The 26,519-nt window shown below is 51.9% G+C and overlaps 2 protein-coding genes across 2 annotated transcripts in view; one reads left to right on the top strand and one right to left on the bottom strand.

The window, feature by feature from the left end:
- Positions 1–26,519, top strand: part of WDR93 (WD repeat domain 93) — a 289,540-nt gene that overhangs the window by 16,535 nt on the left and 246,486 nt on the right. The gene's annotated exons all lie outside the window — the stretch shown is intronic.
- Positions 1,894–26,482, bottom strand: RHCG (Rh family C glycoprotein). Its single transcript, XM_050797666.1, has 11 exons — positions 26,255–26,482; positions 16,732–16,918; positions 12,926–13,076; positions 10,145–10,292; positions 9,226–9,392; positions 7,751–7,888; positions 7,413–7,549; positions 6,981–7,105; positions 6,654–6,727; positions 3,202–3,354; positions 1,894–2,346 (listed from the first exon to the last, which is right to left on the bottom strand). Exons 1-10 carry the CDS (start codon positions 26,436–26,438, stop codon positions 3,226–3,228), a joined length of 1,440 nt encoding a protein of 479 aa, XP_050653623.1. The 5' UTR covers positions 26,439–26,482; the 3' UTR covers positions 1,894–2,346; positions 3,202–3,225.

The following is a 26,519-nucleotide window of genomic DNA, read 5'->3' as shown; positions in this document are numbered from 1 at the left end:
TGCTGCTTGGCAGTTGGAAATGAAAGTACCTTGGATTGGTCCTCTTCTGCGACCAATCAGACTGGTCTCGGGCCACTACTTTATGTGCATAGAGTGAACCAATGGGAAACTCCTGGAGAGTATTTAAAGCCCAGAAAATTCTGTAGCCCAGGCTCTTGAGCTGCTTGCTGGAGCCCGCTCCCACCCTGTGGAGTGTACTTTCGTTTAAAATAAATCTCTGCTTTTGCTGCCTTACTTTGTACATTTTGTCCAATTCTTTGTTCAAAATGCCAAGCACTTGGACAACTATCCTCAACCAGTAACAGATGCACTGGGCATAGGCTCTCGGTGCAGCCTGCACATGGCCCAGCCAGTGCTGGCCCCCTGCCCTCCCTGTGCAGCCCCCAGGACCCAGGTCATGTGATCAGGAGGAGGGGTGAGCCCCAGAGCCCTAAAAGCCTGGCCCTGGGTTGGGCCCAATACTGTTGGCCTGGTGGTGCTTGGGATTGGGGTGGGGATTGGTGGGAGGTGGGCTTCAGGAATCCCCCCCAAAATCTCCTGGCATCCCCGGCCACATCACCCCACACCCTCTCAAGCTGCGGGCCCCTCCCAGGCCCTTCGTAGGCGTATGGGGCTGGGCCAGGCGGCTCTACTGGGGGAGGGAGACTGGGGCTCAGATCAGCTGAAATCAAAGCCACAGCTCTCCTCCCCGCCACACCGCACCCCTGCCGAGCGCCGCGCACCTCCTCCTTTGTCACAATGTTTTTCAATCCGGTGAAGCAAACTGTCCAATTACAGCCAGGGCCTCCGGCTTCCATCTTTGCCGACGTTTAATTAACATGCTCCTCTTGGCAGCTGCTGACAAGTTCCAGAAACAGGTTGTAAAGGGTTTTTGTCTTTACCCAGCATGGAAAATGAGGGGTGTTACATCGCGGGAACATGAATAGGTTGCATTTCGATCCCACCTTCCCCTCCCCACTGCACTAGTAAGAGGCATGCAGCCGTGTGTGTGTGTGTGTGTGTGTGTGTGTGTGTGTGTGTGTGTGTGTGTGTGAATTGCAAGGGGGCAGAGGAGAGGGCGGAGTTGGAGGCTGAGAGACCTCCTCCCTCTTCCCTCACCCCTTCTTCCCAGGAGCCTTTGCTCCACAAAAGATCCAGATTCCATGTCTTATTCTCCAACTAGCGCACTTTTGCCTCGCCTCTCTTCTAGCCAGTAACATACTTCACCGTGTTAATTCCTACCCATGGGTCTGTGCCCATGCTGCTTCTTTGCCATCCTTCTGGTAAACTCCTATTCAGCCTCCAGAACCCTGATCAGGTGGCCCTGCTTTGAGAAGCCAACGGGGCACAGACTTCCTGTCCAGCCACACCTGTCAGAGTTCAGCATGGATTCTGAGGGTCAGGTCTGTCCCCCAGCTAGACTGTGAGACCCTGAGACCAGGAAGTGTGTACTACTCTGCCCAGGGTGGTGGTGAGCCTGGGAGATCTACCCTCCTGAAACCTTCCCGCACTGTCCAGGGAGAAGAAGGCTGGCTTGGCAGAGAGGAAGAAGGGAAGGGATGGGGAGGAGGAGATGGGCCCAAAGAAGCCCTCCCTCCCTTCTCCCAGTCCTGCTGGAGTGCCCAGAGCAGGACCACATGGAGGGCACAAAAGGGATGCCAGATTTCTCAAGGGCTGAGTTTCTGGAGTAGCTGATGGAGGGGGCTTGAAGCAAGACCCCAGCCCAGAGCTGAGCCCTGCTGGGTGCCCCAGGCTGAAGGCAAGCTCCAGCACCCAGGTTCTGCTTCCTCAGCCTGGGATGGTTTTCCTTGTAGTGTGGGTGGTACCCTTGGATGAAGGTAAGGGCTGGGGCAGAAGCAGATCTCTTAGGTCCTTTTCTCTCTCAAACTGGCCCCATTGGAGCACTCACACCCATTTTACAAAGGACATCAAGAATGTTTATTCCCGGAGGCTGCCACCTACACAACACAGAGAAGTCTAGGGGACCCAGGGAGCATAGGAGATGCTGGCTGATGTGCAGGCAGTGGGTAGAAGAGCCTCATAGGTGGTGACTGGCAGCTAAGTTGTCTCCTAGGAGTGCTCAGGTTCACCCCCAGGCTCTAGCCCCACTCTGAGCCTGTTTTTCTCCAGTGTGGTTAAGACCCCAGGCAGAGGCAGAACTTCTGCAGCCAGAACCTGGCTTGGATGCCCACTTTGTTTGTAGCTTCTCCTTCTCCATTCTCAGGCAGACCCCCTGGGATGAAGGGGAGGGAAGGGATGGAGGCACCTTGAGGCCAAGCCAGCAGGTGGGGGTGCTGCTTGCTCGCTCTTGTGTCCCTAGTTAGGTCAGCACCAGCTCCTCTGGAGCCCCGGGACAGTCTGTGGAGCCTGCAGGGAGACAGCCAAGAGCAGTGGGTCACTGCCCCGTCCTGCTGTAGCCTCTCAGGTACCATTTTCTTTTCTGGATGGGGTGGACATTAAAGGCAACTGGGCATAGCCTCACCTTTCTCTTTCCTGGCACCCTAACATCCTCTCTTGCCACATCACTCAGCCTCTTGCCCCAGACCCAGCTATTTCCAAGCTCTGGCCTCCAAGGAAGTTAAATAACAATAATAAGAACAGTAACAATGACCAGCAAGGACCTCAGTTTCTCCACTTGCTAGTTGCGTGATCTTGAAGAACCAGAACTTCTCTGAGCCTTAGTTTGCTCATCTATCAAAAAGAGGGCAGTAATTCTACCTGCCTTGTAGAGATCTTGGGAAGGTTAGATGTGAAAGCCATGAGCAAGGGCTTGGTGCATTCTGCAGAGGAGGAAAAGTGTTAGTTGATGGAAAAAAAGAGGGGAGGGTGGGTCTCGTCTGAGTTGAGCAATTGAATACAGCCAGACCTGTCAGCTACACTTTTATAGATGAGGAAATCAAGGCACAGTCTCTGGGATGAAGAGATTCTCAAAGTCACACAGCCAGCAGGCAAGTCACAAAGCCAAGTGTGCTCCCAGGTCTCCTTCCATGCCCTTGTGTCTTCACATGTTTCTGTGTCTGTCCTGGATGCACGTTGTCTGACTCTAAGAAGCTCTCCTGCCAACCCGTGTGCCCACTGCACCTCAGGCAGGAGGGGTGGAAGCCCTCATTTCTTGATGTTTGCTTTTTGCCTCTTTGCTGGTAGCATCTGATTCTGAGAGCTGGGCCCCCACTGGGAGAACCTCCCTGTCATCCCCACAGACCAAGCCAAGCCCATACTCACCTGCTCCTCACCTGCCCTGGGAGCCTAGGGTACCAAGGGTACCGAGGAAGCCATGGGTAGTGGGGACACCATGGGTACTGAGGGTACTGAGGGTCCTGAGGGCTTGAAGGTGGGGTCTTCAGGGATGTAGACAGTGCTGTTCCCTTCAGGCATCTGCAGAGAGAGGATGCAACTCCGAGGGCCCTGTTCCAGGCCGGGCAAGGGTGTCCCTGGTGACTAGAACCTCCTGGAGCTGCAAATGGTGTGTGGCGAGCGCCACCTTGTGATCGCCATGCGGATCACATGCCACGGAAAGCAGGGTGGTCCTTCAACACAGGTGTCCTGCCCCTACCCTATATTAGGCACTATCCTGGGTGCTGGGGCATGGCAAGGATAAGACAGGGTCCTTGCCCCATGAGAGTAATGGTGAGGCATTCCAGTGAAACGCCCAGTGACAGTAAGAGTTGTAAGTGCACACCAGAGGCTTATAACCCAGCCTGGGGGATGCTGAGAAGTTGTGCTGAACCCACTTTTAAAAGATGAGTAGGAGTAAGGGGCAGAGGCAGTAAAAGGCAGTATGGCAAGCTCTGTAAACTGCAGACAGGTCCGAAAGTGGTATGGGGAAGGTGCAGGGAATGCCAGAAGTGGGTAGAGAGGTAGAGTGCAGGCAGGGCAGGTCAGCCCTGCCCTTGTCTCATCCGTGGTCCTGGGGAACACTGGTCCAATCCCCATCCTTTGAGAAGCCACCTCACTCCCAAGGTAAACCACTTAGGGCCTCAGGGACTGCCTGATAGTGTTCCTTCCATTGGCATGGAATTTCATTATTCCCAACCAGGTACAGCCAGCCCTCCATACCCATGGGTTTTGTATCAGCAGGTTACACCTATCACAGGTTGAAAATATTCAGAAAGAGCAACAAGAAAAAATGACAATACAACAATAAAAAATAATACAAATAAAAAACAATACAGTATTTACATTGCGTTAGGTAGTATAAGTAATCTAGAGATTACTTAAAATATGTGGGAGGATACATGTAGGCTTATATGTAAATACTATGCAATTTTATATCAGGGACTTGAGCATCCCAGCAAGGGATCCTGCAACCAATTCCCTGAGGTTACTGGGGGATGTCTGTACTGCTCAAGGTATATAGAGCTGAGAGGTGTGAACTTGCAATAAATTACAAAGATCCAAACAGAACCAAGAGGGAACTTCTACATGGGGGAATTGATAACATTTCTGACTTATTTCATTAGCATAAAATCTGTGTGCTTTCTAATTGTGGTGTCTAAAATAGTTTAAGTTCTGACTTTATTAAATATAGAATAGAAATAATTATCCTGTGAGAAAAGAAAGTTTATTAGGAATGTAATAACACAGAACAATTCTTATGATAGAGCAGTAAGGAGAAAGAGACGGATACTAAATTGGGTGAATAATACAATCTCAACCATGTAAGAAAAATCTATGCAGAGAAAAAAAGATAGAAAGGAAATATATCAGAAAACGTTAATATTGCTTGACATAGGGTGATGGGATTTCTATGTTTCTCTATTTCCAGATTTTCTTTAATGAGCACCTAGTCATTTTTAATTAAAACATTTTTAAAGAGTTAATTTAAGAGACATTCGTTATATGCATGAAGTTATAGTAGATATTAGTTAAAATTACCCTTAAAACTTCTGGTATGGTTTTAAAAATACAGAGCTAAGTGAAAGGCATTATGGGTGGCCCCTTGTCCCAGGAGCCACAGACACAGGCCAGTCCTCACCCTGTCATGAGGGGACAGTGTAGGAAGCATGAGGGGAGTCCTGCCATCCTGCATCATCCAATGGCAAGTGGGTACCTCCAATCATGATTCATGGGGAGAGGTCTGCCTGAAGTCACAGAAAGCCCAGATTGTGGCATTTTAAGGAAACTGAGTTCTGTGACATTCCACCACTTTCATATCTAGAACAATGTTCCTCAAGCTGCTCAAAGTGGTGGGATGCTGCAGAACTCAGTTTCTTTCTTTCTTTCTTTTTTTTTTTTTTTTTTTTTTTTTTTGAGATGGAGTCTCGCTCTGTCATCCAGGCTGGAGGGCAGTGGCGCGATCTCAGCTCACTGCAACCTCTGCCCCCTGGGGTTCAAGTGATTCTCCTGCCTCAGCCTCCTGAGTAGCTGGGATTACAGGCAGGAGACACTGAGCCCAGATAATTTTTTGTATTTTTAGTACAGATAGGGTTTTGCCATGTTGGCCAGGCTGTTCTCGAACTCCTGACCTCAGGTGATCTGCTTGCCTTGGCCTTCCAAAGTGCTGGGATTATAGGCATGAGCCACTGCGCACAGTCCAGAACTCAGCTTCTGTATCGGAATCACCAGGGAGCTTGTCACTTGCAGAGTCCTGGTCCCTACTGAATCAGAACCTCTGGGGTGGTGCCTGGGAAGGTCTCCAGGTGGTTCTCATGGAGACTGAAGCTGAGCACTGCACTGTGATTCCTAACCCGGGCTGGGTGTTAGAATCCCCAAGAAAGCTTTAAAAAATTCTAACATCTAGACCCTACCCCAGAGCAGTTAAATCCAAGTCTCTGTGGGCTGGGGCCTGGGCTTCAGAATGCTGTCAAAGCTCCCTAGGTGATTCCAGTGTGCGTCTTAGCGCTGAAAACCACTGCTCAAATACAGTGGTGCTTAGACTTGTTTGTCATCAGAATCACCCGGGGGCTTGTTAAACCAGAGTGCTGGACCCACCCCCTTGTTTTGGAATCAAGATGTCTGAGGAACTTAAGACTTTGCATTTCTCTCTCTCTCTCTCTCTCTCTCTCTCTCTCTCTCAATCTTGCTCTATTGCCCAGGCTGGAGTGCAGTGGCACCATCAGGGCTCACTTTAGCCTCCACCTCCTGGGCTCAAGTGATCCTCCCGCCTCAACCTCCAGAGTAGCTGGGACTACAGACGCATGCCACCACGTCTAAGTTTTCTATTATTTTTTATAGAGAAGGGGTCTCCCTATGTTGCCCAGGCTAGTCTCAAACCCCTAGGCTCAAGCTGTCCTCCTACTTCAGCCTTCCAGTGTAGGAATTACAGTTGTGAGCTACTGCACCCGTGAGAATTTGCACTTCTAACCAGTCTGCAGGTGATGCTGATGGTGCCGGGCACCATACCATGGGGACCACTGCTCTAGAATAAAGCTGACTGAGTCTTTAGGGACAAGAGTAAACTCCAGCTGCAGCCCTGACTGTAGGTTGCTTCTGTCACCCCCGCTAGGGTGTGCAGAAAGAGAGGTACACACCACCCACTCCGAGCCCTGGGGTCTAGAGGGAAGAGTCTTCAACCTCCATGAGATACAGCCTCCCCCGATGAAGAAGTAGGGTAATGCAGGCTCTGACCCCCACCCCCGGCATCTGGGTCTGCAGGCCCCAGCCCAGCTGATGCAGGTGGAGGCGGGGAGGGAACGCAGCTGCACTCCTCAGGGTGCAAATCCCTCAGAACTCACCTCCCAGTAGACTGCATCCTCAAAGCAGTTCTCATCTGAAGGTTGTCCCCAGAATGGTAATCTCAAAATAAGCCCTACAGAAAGTTGGAGATTACAGGATGTCAGGAAATGCCTTCCCTCTGCTCACCCCAGCCATTTCCCTCAGCTGGGAAAATCCTCCTAGGGCCCTTGGGCTGAAGTCCAAATTGCCTCAGTCCTGTAGCTAGAAGTGCAGAGATCAGGGATTCCTGGAGGCTCCAGGCTGACCTGTGCTGCACGCCCTTTGGTTCCCCACCCAGGGAGCCCCACAGCAGTCCCCCCTTCTCTGGCTCAGCCATTTCTGCTCACCCACAATGATGCCACCCATCAGGGCCATGGCCAGGGTCACCAAGAGACCATAAATCTGGAACTTTCCCTGTGTTCTTGCAGTCCAGTTCCTCTTGAAATCTTGAAAGTCAAAGGAATGGACAAGCCTGGGGTGGAGACAGGGGGCAGGTCAGGGCCCCATGGAGAAGCCAAGTAACCGCTTGCTGCCACCCCAAAAATGTGAGCAGGTACCATGGGCCCCAGACTTCCCACCACAACATGGGGACACCAGACATACCAGTTGGCCTCTAATGGGAAGGGACAGAGTTTGGGGAGAGAGGCCCATGAAACAATTGGTCCAGAGTGGGGAAGGAAAGGGAGAAAGAGGCAGTTGGGTCCCAGAGGAATAGCAGGAAGAAGGGATGGGACAAGGAAGGGGGAAGTTCCGTCCCACTGCGCCTCCTCCACATTTACCCTTCTTTTCCATAGACTTCAAGGCTGGCAGAGGCCGCTGTCACAGCACCCACGATGCCGCCTATGATGCCAGGAATGCCATGCAGATTGTTAATGCCACATGTGTCCTGGATGTGCAGCCGGGACTCCAGGAATGGCTGGAAAGGGGAGGTGGGTGCTGCTCAGGCCAGGGGCTGCATCAAGGTTGTGGGGAGGTGGGGATTCCAGAGGCCCTCAAATACACAGAGACCCAGGATTCTCTAGCCCTCAGCCCCCTTCCTAGGAACCCTCAGCTCACTGTCAGGAACACAAAGACCTCAGCATTCTCCAGCCCCCAGCCCCTTGCCTGGGACACTTACGGTCAGGTATACAAAACCCAGGGTCGAGATGATGCCACAGATGAAGCCGATGATGAGGGCGCCGTAAGGCATGAGCATCATCTCAGCAGCGGTACCCACGGCCACCCCTCCTGCGAGCGTGGCATTCTGGATGTGCACCTGGGCAGGGCAGGCAGAGCAGGCAAGAACTCAGTCCTCTCCCTGGAGCACCAGGCCTGGAGGAGCTCACTCGCTGGCTGTGCAAGGGTGTATCCTGGGCCCTGGGAGCCAGGGATGGCTGGGAGTTCACCTCAGCAAGCCAGGAGCGTGCAGAGGACTTCAGCCCCCACCCAGGCTTGCTACAGCTGCTCCCTGAGTCTCTCTGCACACGCCATCCATCCCACCTAGCAGGTCTGGGCATTTTCCACGTGCTGGTGCACCTGCCAGTGAGCCCTGACAACAATCACACAGTTGTTTTATGTGTACCATGTATACCTGTGTGCCCAGACTAGCGTGTCTGAATGTTCTTGCCATGGATGCAAGTCCACGTCAAGTGCCTATGGGGTCTAGCCATACACACGTACTGGCTGCTGCTGTCTGAACGCTAATCTGCACCGGGTGCTGTGCTGCTGGCTGTGGAGGTCAGCTCTTTCCATCTCTACAAGTCTGCAAGGTGAGGACAGTTATCTTGCAACATTTGCAGATGAGGAAACTGAGGTGAGGGGGGTTAAATGACTTGTCCAAGACCACAGAGCTAGCAAGACGCAGAAAGGTGTCTTGATCCAGGCTGTATGGCCCCAGAGTCCCTGTCCTTGACCCTATTCTATGTCACTCCCTGCAAGTGGGTATGGATACACACAGGTGTGCCAATCTGTGTCTGATTCCCTTCCCCAGGTGCCTGAGTCCCCACCTCTCTGCCTGGTGACAGTGTCCCCAAATAATTGATACTCCTGACAATGTCTCAGCACACATATGCCCATGTCAAGACGCTTGTGTCAGATTATAAGACAGGTTGGGTGCAGTGGCTCACGCCTGTAATCACAGCACTTTGGGAGGCTGAGATGGGTGGATCATTTGAGGTCAGGAATTTGAGACCAGCCTGACCAGTATGGTGAAACCCCTCTCTACTAAAAATACAAAAATTAGCTAAATTATCTGGGCATGGTGGCCTGAGCCTGTAGTCTCAGCTAGCTGGGAAACTGAGACAGGAGAATTGCTTAAACCTGGGAGGCAGAGGTTGCTGTGAGCTTAGATAGCGCCACTGCACTCCAGCCTGGGTGACAGGGCAAGACTCCATCTCAAAAAAAAAAAAAAAAAAAAAAAAAAACGAGGTAAAGAATGTCCTTGCTCTGGGTGCTGCTGAAAACTGGCCATGTTCTCAAAACAAATCATTTCTCCCCCAGCCTCATCTGCAAGATGGGTGTGATGATCCCCTCAGAGCTGTTGGCAGGGCATGATGATCAGCGCCCTCCAGGCCCAGGCAGTCAGAGCCACACCCCCAATGCCCTCATGCTCACCATGTCCAGCTTGCCCTTCTTGTGCAGGGCACTGGATACTGCCACCGAGGTAAGCACACAGGCTGCCAAGGAGCAGTAGGTGTTGATGGCGGCTCGGTGCTGGCTGTCCCCATGGTAGGATATGGCTGAGTTGAAGCTGGGCCAGTACATCCAAAGGAAGAGTGTGCCTGGTCAGACCAGACAGGCCCGATGGGCCCGGGAGGAGAGGCATTAGATAGAGCCCCACAGCTCAGGCAGGCATCCTGTCCTTTAGCTCTAGAGGTGACCCCACACCCAGCTGTTTCCACCTCTGCAGCTTTAGTCATGCAGGGGCTTTTTCTGGAAGGCCCTCCCTGCCTTCCTCACCCCCCACTTAGCCTTCCACACCACTCCAGGAAGTCTACCCTGACCCCCATTTCTGGGCTAAATGCCCGCACCCTGTTCCCACAGCGCCAGGAGGGAGAATCTTTTCTCTACTGTAGGAAGATCCTCCAGGTGGCACTGCTGTCTATTCCACTACACTGTGAGGAGCTCCTGGAGGGCAGGGCTGGGTTTTGAGAGACCAGAATGGATGTGGTCAGTGTCTTCTCTGGAATGAATGGACACAGAAGTGGAAATGCACATCTTGCCCTAGCCCAGGGGATGGAGTGAGCAGCTCTTGGTTACCACTGTGTCTGCCTTGGGGCATTCTAGGGGAAATACAGGATGAGTGACCAACTTCTTTCAGCTCCATGGGGAAGAGGGACAGACATATGGGATTCTAGAAGTATCTACAGGCAAACTCTGTCTGCCCTTCCCCCAAAGAGAACTGGCAGCCACCCACCATACCATGTGGGGATCAGGTCTGATCATGGTGGCCTTCACCCATCATGGCCGCCTTCACCCATCATGGCTGCCTTCACCCATGATGGTGGCCCTCGGTTATCATGGCAGTTCTCACCAATCATGGCAAAGAGGTCCGACTGGTACGCAGAACTCTGTCTCTCCTTGCTCTGCTCTAGGTTGCGTCGGTAGAGGATCCGGGTCACTGTGAGCCCAAAGTAGGCGCCAAATGTGTGGATGGTCATGGAGCCCCCTGCATCCTTCACCTGGGGTGCAAGGGACCTGTCAGACTCTGGCACCTTCTCTCCCTCCCTCCTCATAGCCGTCCCTATCCTGCCACACACACACGCCCAGAGCTCCAGCCTTCTCGGACTCTTCAGGGTGCAGGATGGAGCCTGGGGCCCTCACAGACCAATCGGCTGGTAATGGGGAGAAGGTAGGGATTCCCATCAGCAAAATGCCAGAGTGTCCTCACCCAGCAGATTTGGTTGTTCCCAGATAGGGAAACCCAGGCCTGGAGAGGGACTTGCTCATACCACTGGAGGAGGTAAGGCAGAGGCAGAACTGAGGGAAACGCCCTACCTGATTTGTCACCCACTGGTTTCCACCTCTGTGCCTCTCATTTGACAAGCTCTGCATTTACACCACCTGCTAGTGCCATAGCAGGGCTGCTATCAGGATTCATGCAGGCGACTTGCCCCTGGCGAGGGCCTGGTGCTTAACAGGTGCCCAATTAATGTTGGTCCCACTCACACTCACCTCCCCTTCTCTTTAACCTCCTCCTTCCTGCCCACTCAGAACTAATCTCAGATGAATAGAATCACAGACTCACTCCTTCACTTTTGATGGGGGAAACCCAGCCAGAGAGGTAAGTGTGTCATCCAAGGTCATAGAGCTGGTTGTTGACAGCGCTGGGATTCTCAACTCCCAGCCTAGCGGATGCCTCTACTAGCTGTGTGACCTTAGGTGAGCCCCTTAATCTCTCTGAGACTCAGCTTTCTCATCTATAAAATGGGGGTAAGCCAGGCACAGTGGTGGTTCATGCCTGTAATCCCAGCATTTTGGGAGGCCAAGGCGGGCGGATCACCTGAGGTCACGAGTTCGAGACCAGCCCAGCCAACATGGCAAAACCCCGTCTCTACTAAAAATACAAAAATCAGCTGAGCATGGTGGTGCGCACCAGTAATCCCAGATACTCGGGAGGCCAAGGCATGAGAATCGCTTGGACCCGGGAGGCAGAGGTTGCAGTGAGCTGAGATCATGCCACTGCACTCCAGAGCGAGACTCTATCTCGGGAACAAAAAAAAAAAAAAAAAAAAGAGAGAGGGTATGCATACTGAGGTTCAGTAATGCAAAGGACTGAGAGATGACCCTTGGAGGCAAAGGGAACAGCAAGTGCAAAGGCCTTGAGGTGGGACCAAGCTTTGTGCCTGAAGAGCAGACAGCAAGCTATGACAAAGCACGGGAAGATGGGGAGAGAGTAGACAATAAGATGGGGAGAGAGTAGACAATATGTGGAGAGAAAAGTTGGTGCCAGAACAGGAAGGGCCTTATAGCAAGTTTGGATTTTCTCCTGAATGAAATGTTAAAACTACTGAGAGATTTTCACTGGGTGAATGGTCTTCTATGCATTATTCATTTATTTGTTTATTCATTTTTCTGAGACGGAGTTTTGCTCTTGTTGCCCAAGCTGGAGTGCAATGGCGTGATCTCGGCTCACCACAACCTCTGCCTCCTGGGTTCAAGTGATTCTCCTGCCTCAGCCTCCTGAGTAGCTGGGATTACAGGCAGGCGCCACCATACCCAGCTAATTTTTGTGTTTTAAGTAGAGACAGGGTTTCCCCATGTTGGCCAGGCTGGTCTTGAACTCCTGACCTCAGGCGATCTGCCCACCTTGGTCTCCCAAAGTGCTGGGATTACAGGCGTGAGCCACCGCGCTTGGCCTAATTTTGTATTTTTAGTAGAGACAGGGTTTCTCCATGTTGGTCAGGCTGGTCTCGAACTCTCGACTTTAGGTGATCCGCCTGCCTTGGCCTCCCAAAATGCTGGGATTACAGGCATGAGCCACAGTGCCTGGCCTCTTCTCTATGCATTATTTATAGGCCACTCTGGCTGCTGGAGATAATTTTCCTTAGGGGCAAGGAAGGCAAGAATGCAGCCAGGGAGATGAGTCAGGAGGAAAAGATACGGTAGCTTGGACTAATCTCGTAGCTGAAAAAAATTACAAAATGAATGACTGAATTTAGGGTGACCTAAATCACCCCCTGCCAAGGAGGGGGAGTTCCAGACAGAGTCCAAATATAGAAGAGGAGGGTGCTAAGAAAAGGGTGCAGTTTCTACGTGAGTTCCCCTACTGTCCAAAAGCACTAAGGAGGCTTCTGAGATAGAGTCAAAGGTCTAAGGTGCCTCTTATCTGAGCCACTGAATTGACCTCCCCCAGGGAGCAGCACTCCTGTCATGGCCCACGTGAATGGCAGCTCTGGTGCTGTGTCGTACACACCATGGCCACCTTGGCCATTCACCTGGGATCCTGCCCTACAGATTTGCCCCCTCAATACACTGGATGCCTTTTCTTGGCAGAGCAATCTGGAAATGTGGTATGTGTGCAAGAGTATATGCAGGGATATCCTATTCATTCCATCTGATGTTGAGAAAAAAAGGAGGGGGAAAAAAACAACATTCAAGGAAGCCCTGCTCTGCCCAGGTGCTGGATTGATCTGCTAGGAGGACGATGATATCTACCTGTCTGGTACCCACTTTAGAGATGAGAAAACTGAGTGACGTTCAGGAGGTTGAGTGACTCACCAGGCTGGCATGTCTCCCCAGCTGTATATTTCTCCATACCCTGTCCCCCGAAAGCATCCCCACCCACCTCATCCCCATTCTGAGCCCTGCTCACCTTTAGCAGGTTAAGGAGAATGAACTCATTCACAGCAAAGAGGGTCACTTGGAAGAAAGTCATGATGAGCAGCTGAATGGGGCTGACTTTACCCAGAACTGCCCCAAAGGCCACGCAGACAGAGGCCACGCAGAAGTCAGCGTTGATGAGACTGTGGGGAGACAGGCCAGTGGAGAAGCTGGGGCAACAGCAAAAAGTGGCACTGGAAGCCCTGGACTTTGGTCATATGTGGATTTCGGCTTGTGGCTGAACCTTTGTGAGCCTCAGTTTCATCATCTACACCAATGGGCACCTAACATTTACAGCTACTCCAAGAATGAAAAGAAACCACACATGAGACAAGACCAGTACAGCAGCACACACTAGATGCCCCCTCCCATGCAGCCCTATCTCAGGCCCCCACTGCTTGCAGACAGCTTGGGCTCAGGGTGCCATGTGGTCTCGCTGCTATTGTTGAGCATGCCCCATATTTTGGGGTCCTGCCTTGCCCTGTAACTTCTACCTGCTTTTCCAGAACCTCCTCTTGCTGCCTCCTCTTTCAGGAAGCCTTCCTGTTTCCTCCAACCAGATGCAGTTTCTGCTTCCAGATCCTTATCTCTCACTCTGCACACACCTCTTCTGCTGGTGACCAGGGCCTTGCTTGAGTTTGAACTGTTGGGACCTTTCCTTTACCTTATCCATGAGAGAGGATCTGTGTCCAGGGAAGAAACAGAGGCTTTCCTGCAGGAAGGAGGGAGCTGGGGTGGTACTGGATGGAAGGAGGGAGCAGGCCAGCCAGCAGGGAGGATGGAGGCAAAGGGGCAGGTACATAGGTCCTGCTCAAGCATGGACCCTGAACACCCTGCCAGCCCAGCAGAGGGCTGATGAGGCAGACAGCTGAGTGGACATTGTGTAGACCCTGGTTCCATCCATGTGCCCACTTTGCCCAAGCCTGGCCTCCTTGTCCCCTGCCAGCAGCAAAGCTGTCCTCTGGATTCCAAGGCAAGACCCTCAGTGTGGCTGTTAGGCTGGGAGAGTTGCTGATGGGGTGGGTGTAGGGATAAAAGGGGCTACTTCCTCATGACTGTCACATCTAGAGGGGACTCCCTTCCCCTTCCATGCTCAGGGTTGTGTGTGTGAGAGAGAGAATGGGGTGAGGAGCGAGAATGAAACTAATTGTAGGGCCAGTTAGTGGAATGGGGGTGGGGTCCCTCCCAGTCCCTCCCAGTCCCTCCCAATACAGAGTGTTCACTGAACTGTCCACTCCACTATTGCCTCATTCACCACTGTGTCCCCAGGGCCTAGTAGGGCCTGGCTAAATGAGCGATGGCAGTTCCTAAGTGCTAGGCTCTAGGGTATCTACTAAGTACTGTATATGCTCCCCTGTGCCATCCCTGAGCCATACAAGACAGGCACTGTCATTAACCACATCATTCAGATGGGACATGGAGAATTAGAGAGGCTGAGTTATTTGCCCAAGATCCCATAACTGCAGCTGGAAGATTCATCTTGATAGAAGTGATGGTTAGAAAGGAGAGAGAGAGGCCGGGCACCGGTGGCTCATGCCTGTAATCCCAACACTTTGGGAGGCCAAGGCGGGTGGATCACGAGGTCAGGAGTTCAAGGCCATCCTGGCCAACATGGTGAAACCCCATCTCTACTAAAAATACAAAAATTAGCCAGGCTTGGTGGCAGGCACCTGTAATCCTAGCTACTCAGGAGGCTGAGAATTGTTTGAACCCGGGAGGTGGAGGTCGCAGCGAGCCAAGATCATGCCACTGCATTCCAGCCTGGGAGACAGAGTGAGATTCAATCTCAAAAACAAAAAACAAAACAAAACAAAGCAAAAAAACAAGGAGAGAGAGAACAGAAAGGCCCATCCCTTGGGCTATCAGCATCTGGGAGATGGAGATCCAGATGCCACATATCTCAGGAGGGCCAAGGAGGCTTGGGCAGGGCTGGCAGAGGGGCACTTTCTACAGTGACAGGTGGAACTTGGAAGACTCTTCAGCAGGGACAGGACAGAAGCCGGCGGGGGCGGGGGCTCCACATCTCTGGATCCACAAGGTCAGGTCTGGGGACTACATGCTCATCCCAGCCTTGGGCGCCAGAAATCAGCTCCAAGTCAGGTGCTGAAAAATCAGTCTCCTGAGAGCCAATTTGTCCAAACTCAGATTTTTCAAGTGACCAACTTGCTGAACAGCTGGTTCACCACAAACCTGTTAACTCACGGTTTGTAATAATTCCCTTTGAATTTTTTTTTAGATTAAAAACATTCATTTAGCCATAGCTATTTTGCTGTGGTGGCCAATGATATATATTACAGGTGTTTTTATACTTCGGATCTATGGCTTTGGGAATGATAACTTCTTGTGCATTTTGAACTTCAGGGTGATATGATATGTGTGTCAAGGGTCTTATACACAAAAAGACTCATTTATTGGTTCCAACACTTATCCAGTCAACTACCTTTCCTGTTTCTCTTAATTCATGGGTTAATTAGTTGGCTTGGATGAGGTAATTTTTTGCAAATATTTGACACGTGTCCTAGATTTCAGACACCTGGCCTATCAGAACTGGTTGGTATCCTAAAAGCAACAGCAGGGATTTGCCCTTTAAAGATGGTTTATACCAGTTCGCCTCTACGCCCTTTCTGTGGACAGTTTATGAGTGAGCTAATGAATGTTCATTTTCAAACACCAATGATTACTTTTCTCAGATTAAATTTTTTTTTCTTGAAGGATGGAAGAATGGAGGAAAACAATTTTTTTTCTTTAGCCAACCTTGTCGTATATCTACAGAAATAAAAGTCTGCCTAAACTGGACTTAAAGAAGAACCTCCAATAAACTAAAACTTGGTTAAAGCGGGAAAAATCTCCCAAAGGCTCTTGATTAGGACCTGAGCAACAGAAATTGCTATAGGTTTCATAAGTTGCCATGGGATAGAGAGTTTGATAAAGGAGTCATTCAGTGAGCTGACCACTTTGTCCACTGATTTTTTGGCAAGTTGGCTTTGGGTGAATTTATTTTATAACCTGTTGGTGGTGTTGTGGGTTGGGGAGGTGTGTTGAGGCTTGGAGGAGGTCACTGCAGAACAGAGGGAGGGGCTGAGTAACCTGACAAGAAGGGGCTGGTGGTGCTCATCAGGCCAAGTCATCATAGAGAAGTCATGAGAAGGACGGAGCTGGGAAGTGACGGTAGGGTGCTCCACCCTTGGAGGCTGAGGCAGGGGGAGGGGGGCTTCAGCCCTAACACTCCACACCCACACCTGTCTCACAGCTGTTTCCAGCACCTGTTCCCTGGGATGGGTGGGGCGGTGAGGCAAGGCACGGAGAGAGGTACTTCCATTTGGCTGGAGTCCCCATTCGCTGTTCCCTTCACAAGGAGCCTCAGAGGCTGGCGCAGACATCCCGGCTCTCCCACCAGAGTCCCGTGAGCTGCGGTCTCTCAGGGCACAGGGCTGGGCGATTTTGATGTGCCGGGCCCGGCTGCACCCGGCCGGACCCTGCCCCCACAGGAAAGTCTAGCCTCAAGTCCCTGCAGCTTTTGTCGTAGGAGAAGGGAGACCCTCCTATGACACGTGGACGACTCCCACCCTGGAGAGTCGCTGATCAGGAAGCGAAGTAAGTGTGTGTGTGTGTGTGTGTGTGTGTGTGTGTGTGTGTGTGTGTGTGTGTGTCTCGCAAGCCCAGTGTGGCCCGAAGGAGGAGTTGCCCTCCAGCCCCAAGCCCCGGCACCGCCAATGGGCACGCCCTCCTCCCGCAGGCTCACCTGCCCAGCCCCACCCCTCCCAGTCTGCCCCGCCTCCGGGACCGACCCACGCTCACTTCTCCACTCCCACGACGATGTAGCGGCCTTCTAAGAAGTGGAACCAGCCCTGCATGAGCAGCGCCCATTGGATGCCGAAGGCCGCCAGCAGGAAGTTGAAGCCGACGGCGCTGAAGCCGTAGCGCTGCAGGAAGGTCATGAGGAAGCCGAAGCCCACGAAGACCATCACGTGCACGTCCTGGAAGCCTGCAGGGACAGTGCAGCCCGGGACTCGGTGGTCTAGCAAAGGTTCATCCCAGCCCTGGGTTGTACTAGGAGGGCTGGGGCAGCGCCTCAGTCTTCCCCGCCACTGGCCCGTCTCCCTGCTCCACCATCCTAGCCCCGTTTCCCCATCCCTACATCTGAACCCTGGGGCTGGGCGCGGTAACGCTGCCAGCAGAGCCTCCAGTCCCTTCATAAAGGCCTCTCTAGAAAGGGAGGCGCTCGGGGGGACCCGAGGTGGGCCCCCACCTTAGCTTATTTAAACCACTGGGCTGTAGTGCCAAGAGATTCCCAAGCACCCTCCTTGAGAGATGGCAGTTCCTTGGTTCTACCCTCCTCCCTGGGTGGCTCTGCTGGCCCAGGCTGGAGGTGGCAGCTGGGCATCGGAATTTGAGGCCAGGTGTGGGTTACACGCAGGGTCTAAGGTTTATAGCCCAGACCATCTGAGGCTATGATGCCCTGCCCTCTCCACCACAATCCTGTTCCTTTGCTATGGAGAATCAATGCTCATCTGGCCAAGGAGTAGCCTGGACAGGCCAAGCACATCAGTTACGCTGATCACATCCCCACATCCCACCACCGACTCCAGCAGATACATATCCCTGCATCACTGAGACTTGAATTTGGACCCCAGTTACTCCATCTCCTGGGTGGATGACTCTGGGAAAGTTAAGTGTTTTAACTTAGGGCTCGGCACCTGCTTCTGTAACGCTTACATCACAGATGTTGCAGGGATTAAACGCAGATGTGTATGTTAAGAAGCATCTAGCACAGTGTCTACCCCATACTAGGTGATCCAAATGGGCAGATGTCATTGTTTATTTTCACTCAGGCATGGCCTAATTCTGAGTTCTGACCCAAATCTTCTCCACCTCACAATGTGGCCTTGGCAAGCCACTTCCCTTCTCAGAGCCTCGGTTTTCTCAACGACCAAACTAAAGGGATGTATTAGGATGATCTTAACTGCCCTCTTGGCACTTATGTTGTATGGTTCTAAACTCCAAGAAAATAAGAGAAGACAAAGAGCTTTGAGAAGCAAAGAGAATTGCAGAAGCATAACACACTAATAGGAACTGCAGATGTCACAGGACACAGGGGCCAGATGGAAGGGCTCCCACTGGCCAAATCTGGGACAGTTTGAGCACCAAAGTAATTACGTGTTATAATGAATTAAAACCATTAAAAAAGGAACTCATGAGATCATACTGATAATAAGTTGGTAAACACATAAATGAGGTAGCAGATAGGGCTCTTGCCTACAGTAGAACGCTGAGGCTACGCTGGTAAATGTGGAAAAAGTGCTAGAGTTGGAAAATCATCATTTTCATGGTAAAGATTCAATCAGTGGATGGTAAATGCAGGCGGGAATTTTGATTATGCACAGGACATTTGCATTGTCTTAAAGGGTTTCCTTATAGACTGCTTATTAGTTGCAGAGGAAGAAAACAGTAATTATACTGGGCAACATATTGACTGGGTGATCAAAATTAACATCACCCATGCCTCCACATGTGATACCCTGAAAAGCACCTATCCCCTATGTGGGATTCTAGCTGAAACTGCAGAACCCAATCTCATCATGAGAAAACATCAAACACAAAATGAGGAACATGCTATTAAAAAGGGGTAAGGCTGTATTCTTGAAAAGTATCAGTCATAAAAGACCTTCAAAATGTTCCAGATTAAAAGACATGACAAAAGTTATTAAAGTCAATACCTTACTCTAGACTGGATTCTGTATTTGGTGGGGCTGGGAGGGTTGGGGGAGTGCTATAAAGGTCATTATTGGGTCCATTGAGAAAATCAGGTATAAACAGATGAAGATATTGTATTAATCAGATATAAACAGATGAAGATATTGCATTAATGGAAATTTATGAAGTTTATTACTATGGTTATGGAAGAGAATATCCCTATTCTTAGGAAATATACTGGAGTAGTTTAGGGTAGAGGGCCATGATGTATGTGATTGACCCTCAAATGGTTCAGAAAAAGAAAGCACACATGTGTATGTGTGAGTATGTGTATGTGTGTGTGCATATGTGTAGAGAAAGAGTGAGCAAATAGCTGAGTCTGAGTATATAGTATTCTCTTAAATGTTGAGACATAGTCTCATTTTGTTGCCCTGGCTGGAGTGCAGTGGCGCAATCTCAGCTCACCAAAACCTCTGCCTCCTGGGGTTCAAGCGATCCTCCCACTTCAGCCTCTGCAGCAGCTGGGATTACAGGCATGTGCCACCACGCCCAGCTAATTTTTTTTTTTTTGAATTTTTAGTAGAGACAGGGTTTTGCTATGTGGGCCAGGCTGGTCTCAAACTCTAGGTCTCAAGTGATCTGCCCATCTTGGGCTCCCAGAGTGCTGGGATAACAGACGTGAACCACTGCACCCGGCCAGAGTGTAGCCTTCTTTGTGCTATTTCTGTTTGAGCAACTTTTTGTAAATTTGGAATTATTTCCAAATAAAAAGTCAAAAGGAAAAGCGACTTCAGGGCCCTGACTGGCCTGTCCAGCCCCATCCACTTGTCTCCCCAGGGATTCCTACTCCCTCACCTACCTGCCTCCCAGGGGATCTCTACCTCCCCACATCTTCACCTCCCCTTGGTGCTCCAGCTGCTCTGGCCTTCCTTCTGCTTCTCAGTCCCACACTCTAGGGTCTTTGCCTATGCTGTTCCCACCACCTGGGATGCTGTTCCTGCAGAATGGCCAGATCTCAGCAAATTGTCGCCTCATTAGAGAGGCCTCCCTCACCACCCATTTAAGATAGGTTCTCTCCCTATGGCACCCTGTTTTCTTTCCTAGGTTCTCTCTCTTATGGCATCCTTTTTTCTTTCACGATTCTTGTTATAATTTGAAGTTATGCATTTGTTTGTCTATCCCACTCCACTATAAAACTCCAAGAAGGCAGAGTCATGCCTGTGCCAAGGTCGACTCTCAGTTAATAGCTATGGATGAATGAACGATTGTTATTGTCTCAGAAGCACCCAGGTGTGCCAGCTGAGCAGTGGTCCAGGAGCTCAGGTGGGATTTCACAGGAGGGGCTGCAGCCCCCCTCCAGTCCAATGCCTCCCACCAGGAGGGCTGATAGGTTCTGGTGCCCACTGTAGCCTGGCCAAGGTTGCAGGAGCATTGCTTACCGCACAGCTGCCTGGACCTTGCCTGCCCTCATCTGTTTCCCCTCCAGGCTTCCCTGAGGCTCAGGCCAAGGCCACAGACCCCTCAGCTATCACCTACCTGGAGGAGGCTTAGGGGGCTTGGCACACTGAAGGGCAGGGGTACAAGCCAGTGTGGGAGAGCTGTGGGTCCTGCTCCAGGGTGGTGCTCTGAGCTTCCCTCTGAGTTTAGCATCGGTGCTGAGTTTACATGAACAAACACACCTCAGCTTAGGTTTCTCAATGTGTGCAGCTGATTTCATGTATGATCGTGTTGCAGGGTTTATCACATTTCTAACTGTTGTGGAAGAAATTGAGCTGATGTATGTGAAACACCATAAATGGTATTATGGTTATTCTGGGAAGAACTGATGGGTGACAGACTGGAAGAGAGGTGTAAAACAGAGGGAGGTGACAAATTCAGATGACAATTCCAGAAGCAGGGAGGGGAGTTGGCAGGATGACAGGATGGCAGTGCTGTTGACAAACACAAGGCAATGGCAAGAGGTTGCTGTGTGGGAGGGAGGTGCTGGGTCTGGCCTGGCCGTGGTGAATTTCAGATGACCATGGGGGTGAGGGCTGGGCAGTGGGTGCGGGGTGAGGGGAGAAATGGAGCCTGGCCGTGGGGGCTTGGAGCTGGGGTCTGAGATTTGGCAGGCCTTCAAATAGAGCTGTGAGTTGCAATGTGGGAATGAAGGGAGAGAAGGACACAAGCTGAGAACTGGCTGTGCCTTGAAGCTAGCAGAGAAGACAAGGAAGGCGCTGGCAGGGAGGTGGGAGGAGCCCCTGGGGAAAGACAGCATCACTGCAAGTGAGGTCCTTTCGAGGAGAGGAGTATCAGTTGCCTGGTGGTATAGAGGGGCCATGCTGGCAGGGGCGAAGCTGAAGAGGACCAAGGGAGCCACTGCTGCAGGGGAAGGTGTGTGTGGTTTCAGGGCTGCCTTGGCCTCTGTGTGGCCTGAGAGCAGGAGCAGAGAGCCCTTGTTTTCCTGGTCCATCCTCCCTGCCTGTCCCCTCTCACCCTGCTCTTCTCCCTGCTCTGGTGGGTGCCCTGTCTCTCCTTTTCACCCTGTCTTGGGGTGTCTCTTTTTTTCTCTTCCCTCCATCAGGAACACAGACACCCACTTCCTTCTCCCTGGGCACCTCCCCGATTTGTCCTCTTGCTTCCCATCTCTTTATCTGTCCAACTGGTCTTAATTCAGCATCGAAATGTATCCATTTATTAATTTCTGTTTCATGAAGTTTGGTGCTACCTAAAATGATTTTTAGGCTGGGCGTGGTGGCTCATGACTGTAATCCCAGCACTTTGGGAGGCCGAGGTGGGTGGATCACTTGAGGTCAGGAGTTCGAGACCAGCCTGGCCAACATGGGGAAACCCCATCTCTGCTAAAAATACAAAAATTAGCCGGGCATGGTGGTGCACGCCTGTAATCCCAGCTACTCGAGAGGCAGAGGCTGGAGAATCACTTGAACCAGGGAGGCGGAGGTTGCAGTGAGTTGAGATTGTGCCATTGCACTCCAGCCCGGGCAACAGAGTGAGACTTCGTCTCAAAAAAATAAAAATAATTAAAAAAAAGATTTTTAATAGTGATGATTTGAGGGTCCAAACTATATGGACCTTCAGCACAACAGGACAGAACCTCTCAGATCTACAGGTTCTTTGTCAGTCAAATGGGAGACAGTAACAGCCCCTGGACAGTGCTCACTGCAGAGCTTTGTAGCACACACGTAATGGGATAACCCAATCAAAGCCCTGTGCAAAGGCAGCTGGCTCTTTAGCAATTGCCCCATAATATTAGTTATTATTTCTCTTTTTCTCTTTCAAGACTGACAAGGTTGCATTGGTTGGCAACTTGCTGAGGGTCAACCAAAGTTGACCCTCAGTCTCCCTCCCCAGCTTTGGTGACTCCAGCTGTCCTGCCCAGAACTGTCTTCCTCAACCTGGAGGTCCCTGATGGGGCAGGGCTGGCACTCTGGCCTCCAGGGGGCACTAGTACCCAGCTGTTCTCCCTCTTCCCTTACTCCCAGCCCCCAGCCCCATTCTAGCTCCTGTTGCTTCCCTCTGTAGATGAGTCCCCCACCAAGATGGCTGAGTCTAGGGGATCATTAGGGTCCCACACTAATGGGCCTCTGCAGCCCTCTCCTCTGCTGCATCAGCACAGGAAGGACAGTGCCCTCCAGGGGCTGGGTGCCGTCCCCCTCCCCCTCCCATTCACAGCCCAGCCTAACTGTTTGGTTTGAGACCTACTGGCCAGTTCCCTAATTTCCCCAAGACTCCGTGCCCACCTCTTCCACATCAACACTGCAAAATCTCCTGGGGAGATGGTCGGGGCAGCAATGCCACAGAAGACCCTGGAGAGCAGGTAAGCCCTGGGGCAGGGGGGCTTGGCTCTGACCCTGCCTGTGCCACTGGCTGGCTGAGAGTGTCCAGCACCTCTTGAAACTTCATTACTTCCATCATAAAATGGAAATTATAAATGCCCCACCTGACAGGGCAGGCAAAAAGCATTTTGTGATTGGGAAGTGCACAAAATAATTTAAATCCTATAATAGTTCCAACTAATATTCAGGGAGACGTGTCTCCACCATGTTTCTAACAAGGTGCTGATACTTAATCACCTTAATGGAAGGAGCACTTACTCCCTTCTGGGGAACTCAGTGGCAGCATTTACTGTCTTCTCTCTTTATGCCAGGAGATGAGTGCCCTAACAGTCACCTGTCATCTTGACTCTTCTTAGACATCCTGTACTTTAAATAATATTTCCACCTTAACATGGGCACTCTGAGGCTCGCTGTGGTGAGGTGGTTGGCTCCTCCATGCAGTGATGCACCCGAATAGGATCTGTTTAATTCTAAAGTTCCACTGCCTCCTGCCTGTGGGTAAGCTTGTCCTTTATCAAATGGAGCCTGCTTTGGCCTCATGACACAGTCCTTCCAGTGTTTGAAACCAGAGCTTCCTCCACCCTGGGTCATCTCCCAAAATGTGTCCCACTCCCTCCTTGGTCTTCCAGGGAGCTTCTGGAGTCCAGGCCCTGGTGGCTCCTCCTTGGGCCAGCCTCCCTGAAGCCACTGCCTTCAGCGACTCACCCAGACCCTGGATCACCAGCCCATAGGGAAGCTGCATGTTCAGCAACCACAGCCACTGCCCCCATCACGGGCCTCCAAGGGCACTGCCAGGGTGAGTCCCCAACTGGCTCCATGCCTGCTGCCTGCTGTGGGGCCCATGCCTAGGGAGCTATCCTCAGGCCAAGCCAACTGGAGCTGGACTCCTCTGGACACTGGAGATGGCCAGCAGGCTTCACTAGCCCCCTGAGTAGAAACGAGGCTCACACAGTTGTTGATGGCCTGGATCCAGGAACAGGGAGGGCACCTTGAGGCCTGCCATCACCCCAATCCCCTAGGAATCACCTCGCTGCCCAGGAACCCAGGCTTGGGGACTCACATGGGCCAGGAAGCCTTGTGCCCTCTAACTCCTAACCACAGCCACCGTGAGTGGAGGAGGGGAAAGGAGGAAGGTTGAGAATAGGGAGGAGAGTGGGTCAGGAGTATGGGCTCAGACCCCAGGGCTGCTCCTCTTACTCCGTGGTTTCCCAGATGAGTGACCTTTGCAAGACACTTCTCCTCTCTGGCCTTAGTTTTCTCATCTGCAGAATGGGGGTCGTCACAGTGCCTCCCTCACAGGTTGTGGTGATGATTAAAGGAGAGAAGACGTGCAGTTGGAGGGGTGGCCACCACTTCTTGCCAAGATTCTTTCCCTATACCCCTCTCCTCTGCTGCTTCCTGCTCCAGTGGCCAAGAGCTCCCCAAGAGAACTAGCAGGGGAAACTCAAGGCCCTCCTTGATGCTGGGGCTCTCCCCCTCTTAGCATCCTTACCCCATCCCTTTCACAAACCCTACTGTTGGGCCACACAGAACCACTCCCCCTCCTCACAACACCACCCCCTTTTAGTGGCCCCCTTGGTTGCTCGGCTTCTCCCCTCCTCGCCATCCACCACTTCCCAGGAAGCCATCACAGATCCCTTCTGCTCAGAGCACTTGGTCCCACTGAGCCCTGTGCCCCTCTCTGCTTCCAAAAAGTCTGGGAACAGAGACCCAGGATATTCAACTTATTTATCCAGAGTGACCACAGCCCTGGTTTGCCGGGACAGTCATAGCTTATCCCTGGGTCCCAGCAAATTACTACCAGCACCACCTTCACTCTCAAAGGTGTCCTCTGATGATGATAAATTATATGATCACACTACAGATAAGCGCTTGTTGCATGAATACGTGAAGGTGGGGTGTGAAAGGTGGGTGGGTGAGAGTGGTGGGAGGATAAGAGCTGGGGAGATATAAGGACTGTACCTCCCCACTGGTGAGGTTCTGCAGCTCCTATTACAGAGTTTCTCTCTCTCTCTCTCTTTTTTTTTTTTTTTTTTGAAAGGGAGAGAGATAGAGATTCATTCTGCCACCTAGGCTGGAGTGCAGTGGTGCTGTCATAACTCACTGTAGCCTCAAACTCCCGAGCTCAAGCGATCCTCCCACCTCGGCCTCCCAGAGTGTGCTGGGAATACAGGTGTGAGCCACCGCACCCAGCCTATTTAAAGTCTTGAGGTCCTCCACTCCCCAGACACATTGAGCACCTATGAACGCCTATGGGAGGCCTTGCCCCTTGTGCTCTGGGGTCAAGTGGGAAGCAAGAGCAGGAGGGAGGGACAAGAACAGGCAAAGGAGGGTCTCAAGCTTGCCTGCCTCACTTGTTTGCTGGAAAGTCCCCCGCTGAGGAGAGGAAAGGTGGACAATGTGAATAGTGGATTTGGAGCCTGAATCCCAAGGCTGCAGCTGTTAAGATGCCTTTTTAAAAACATCCCTAAATGGAGCCCAGGAGAAACTGTGGTCTCCCCAGCAGGGGGCGCACCCCTTGTCTGTTACTTCCCTTCTAGGCATCATGTAACTATTAATGCAGCCCATGATAGCCCTAACTTTTTGGCAGCCACTTAATATGGCTGGCTTCCACCAAGCCTGCAGCCCCCCAAACTCAGTCTTTTTCTCATGCAGGCTGCCATTCTGAAAGTGTGCAGTTGTTTTCTTGGAGATAGAGAATCCCCTGTTGCCGAGAATGTCTAAAGTGCGGAGGGAACACCAGTTGATATAGGCGGATGCTGGAGAGGGGCTTTAGGGTCCCTTCCGAAGCTAACAGTCAATGACTACATGAACACCACCAGCTAGAATAATTGTCATTGACTGATGGCGGATGGAGTGGAAAATCAGAAAGTACAAGGACATTCTGATTTTGGGAAGAGCCCCGGGCTGGGAGTCCAGAGGTCGGGCAGCTCAGAGTGACCTTGGGCTAGCTCTCCCTGCTCCTGAGTCCTAGGACACCTGTGTTTGGTGCTCTTGTAGCAATTGCTCCATTATGAAGAGAGGATCCCACCCCAACTCTGTGCCAGAGCTTTACCTACACTGCCTCGCCACAGCCTCACCCCAACCCTTGTGAGGGAGGCCCTACCATTATTTTCATTCTGTAGATAAGGAAATTGAGGTTTAGGAAGGTTGGCATTTGCCTGAGGCCACCCACCTGGTTTATGGTAAGAGCCACAAGAGCACGAGAGAAAGAGAGGTATGTGATTGCAGGGTAGTGCTCTTAACCGCAGCACCGCTGACACCAGAAAATTCAGGGGTGCTTGTTTTCCCTCTCCAGACTAAAAGGGGGTGGGTGTCCTGGCCTTCTGGCCCACCAGTGGTCCCACAACACCTCTGCCCACAGCAGGGCTGGCCGGCCATTGAACCATCCCTGTGGCCCTCGACATGGAACCTACCCGCTTATTTGGAGTAAGCGCTCCTCTGGACAAGGGAGCCAGGTCACCCACTGGTTGGTAATGGAGCGAGAGGACTCAGGTCTTTTTAGGATACCAAGCAGGGCTCTCTGACAGGGATGTTGGGGGCCTATGACGGCTGGGAGGGCGGTCAAATAAAAACCTTATCCCGGTGTTTTCCCTACTAGTTTTTCACGGGGAAAAGGAGTTTGTGCACATCTGACAATTTCCCACGCATGCCCTGCAGAAGCTGGCGAGATGGGGAGTCCGCGGCTGCAGGGCAGATCCCCTCCTCTGCCCTGCGCTGGGCCGAGCCCTTGGCCAGGTGGGGACCGGCGCGGATATGCCTCCACTGGGCCTGCAGGCGGCGGGACTTACTCGGGTAGCGATAGTAGAATTCGTTCTCCACCTCGCTCAAGTTCTTGTGCTTCCTCTCTGTCCACCAGTGGGCGTCGGCATCGAAGTCGTAGCGCACGAACACCCCGAAGAGAATCACCATAGCTACCTGCAGGAGCAGGCAGGTGAGCGGCAGCCGCCAGCGGAGGTTGGTGTTCCAGGCCATGTTGCAGGGGTGCCTGGCCGGGCGGGCAGCGGGCAGTTCGGACGCTCGGAGGCCGGCGGGGCTTTTGAGACCCGGGCAAGG

The sequence above is a fragment of the Macaca thibetana genome, chromosome 7 (genome assembly GCF_024542745.1).
Source record: "Macaca thibetana thibetana isolate TM-01 chromosome 7, ASM2454274v1, whole genome shotgun sequence".
Taxonomy (NCBI): Eukaryota; Metazoa; Chordata; class Mammalia; order Primates; family Cercopithecidae; genus Macaca; species Macaca thibetana.
This window is presented reverse-complemented; position numbering and strand designations above follow the sequence as displayed.

Coding starts and splice junctions, on each gene's coding strand:
- RHCG (XM_050797666.1), bottom strand. CDS start 26,438: ATGGCCTGGAACACCAACCTCCGCTGGCGGCTGCCGCTCACCTGCCTG. Junction 7,889..9,225: donor AGAAGGGCAAGCTGGACATG/GTGAGCATGAGG, acceptor TGCCCTGCCCAG/GTGCACATCCAGAATGCCAC. Junction 6,728..6,980: donor GATGGGTGGCATCATTGTGG/GTGAGCAGAAAT, acceptor AACTTTCTGTAG/GGCTTATTTTGAGATTACCA.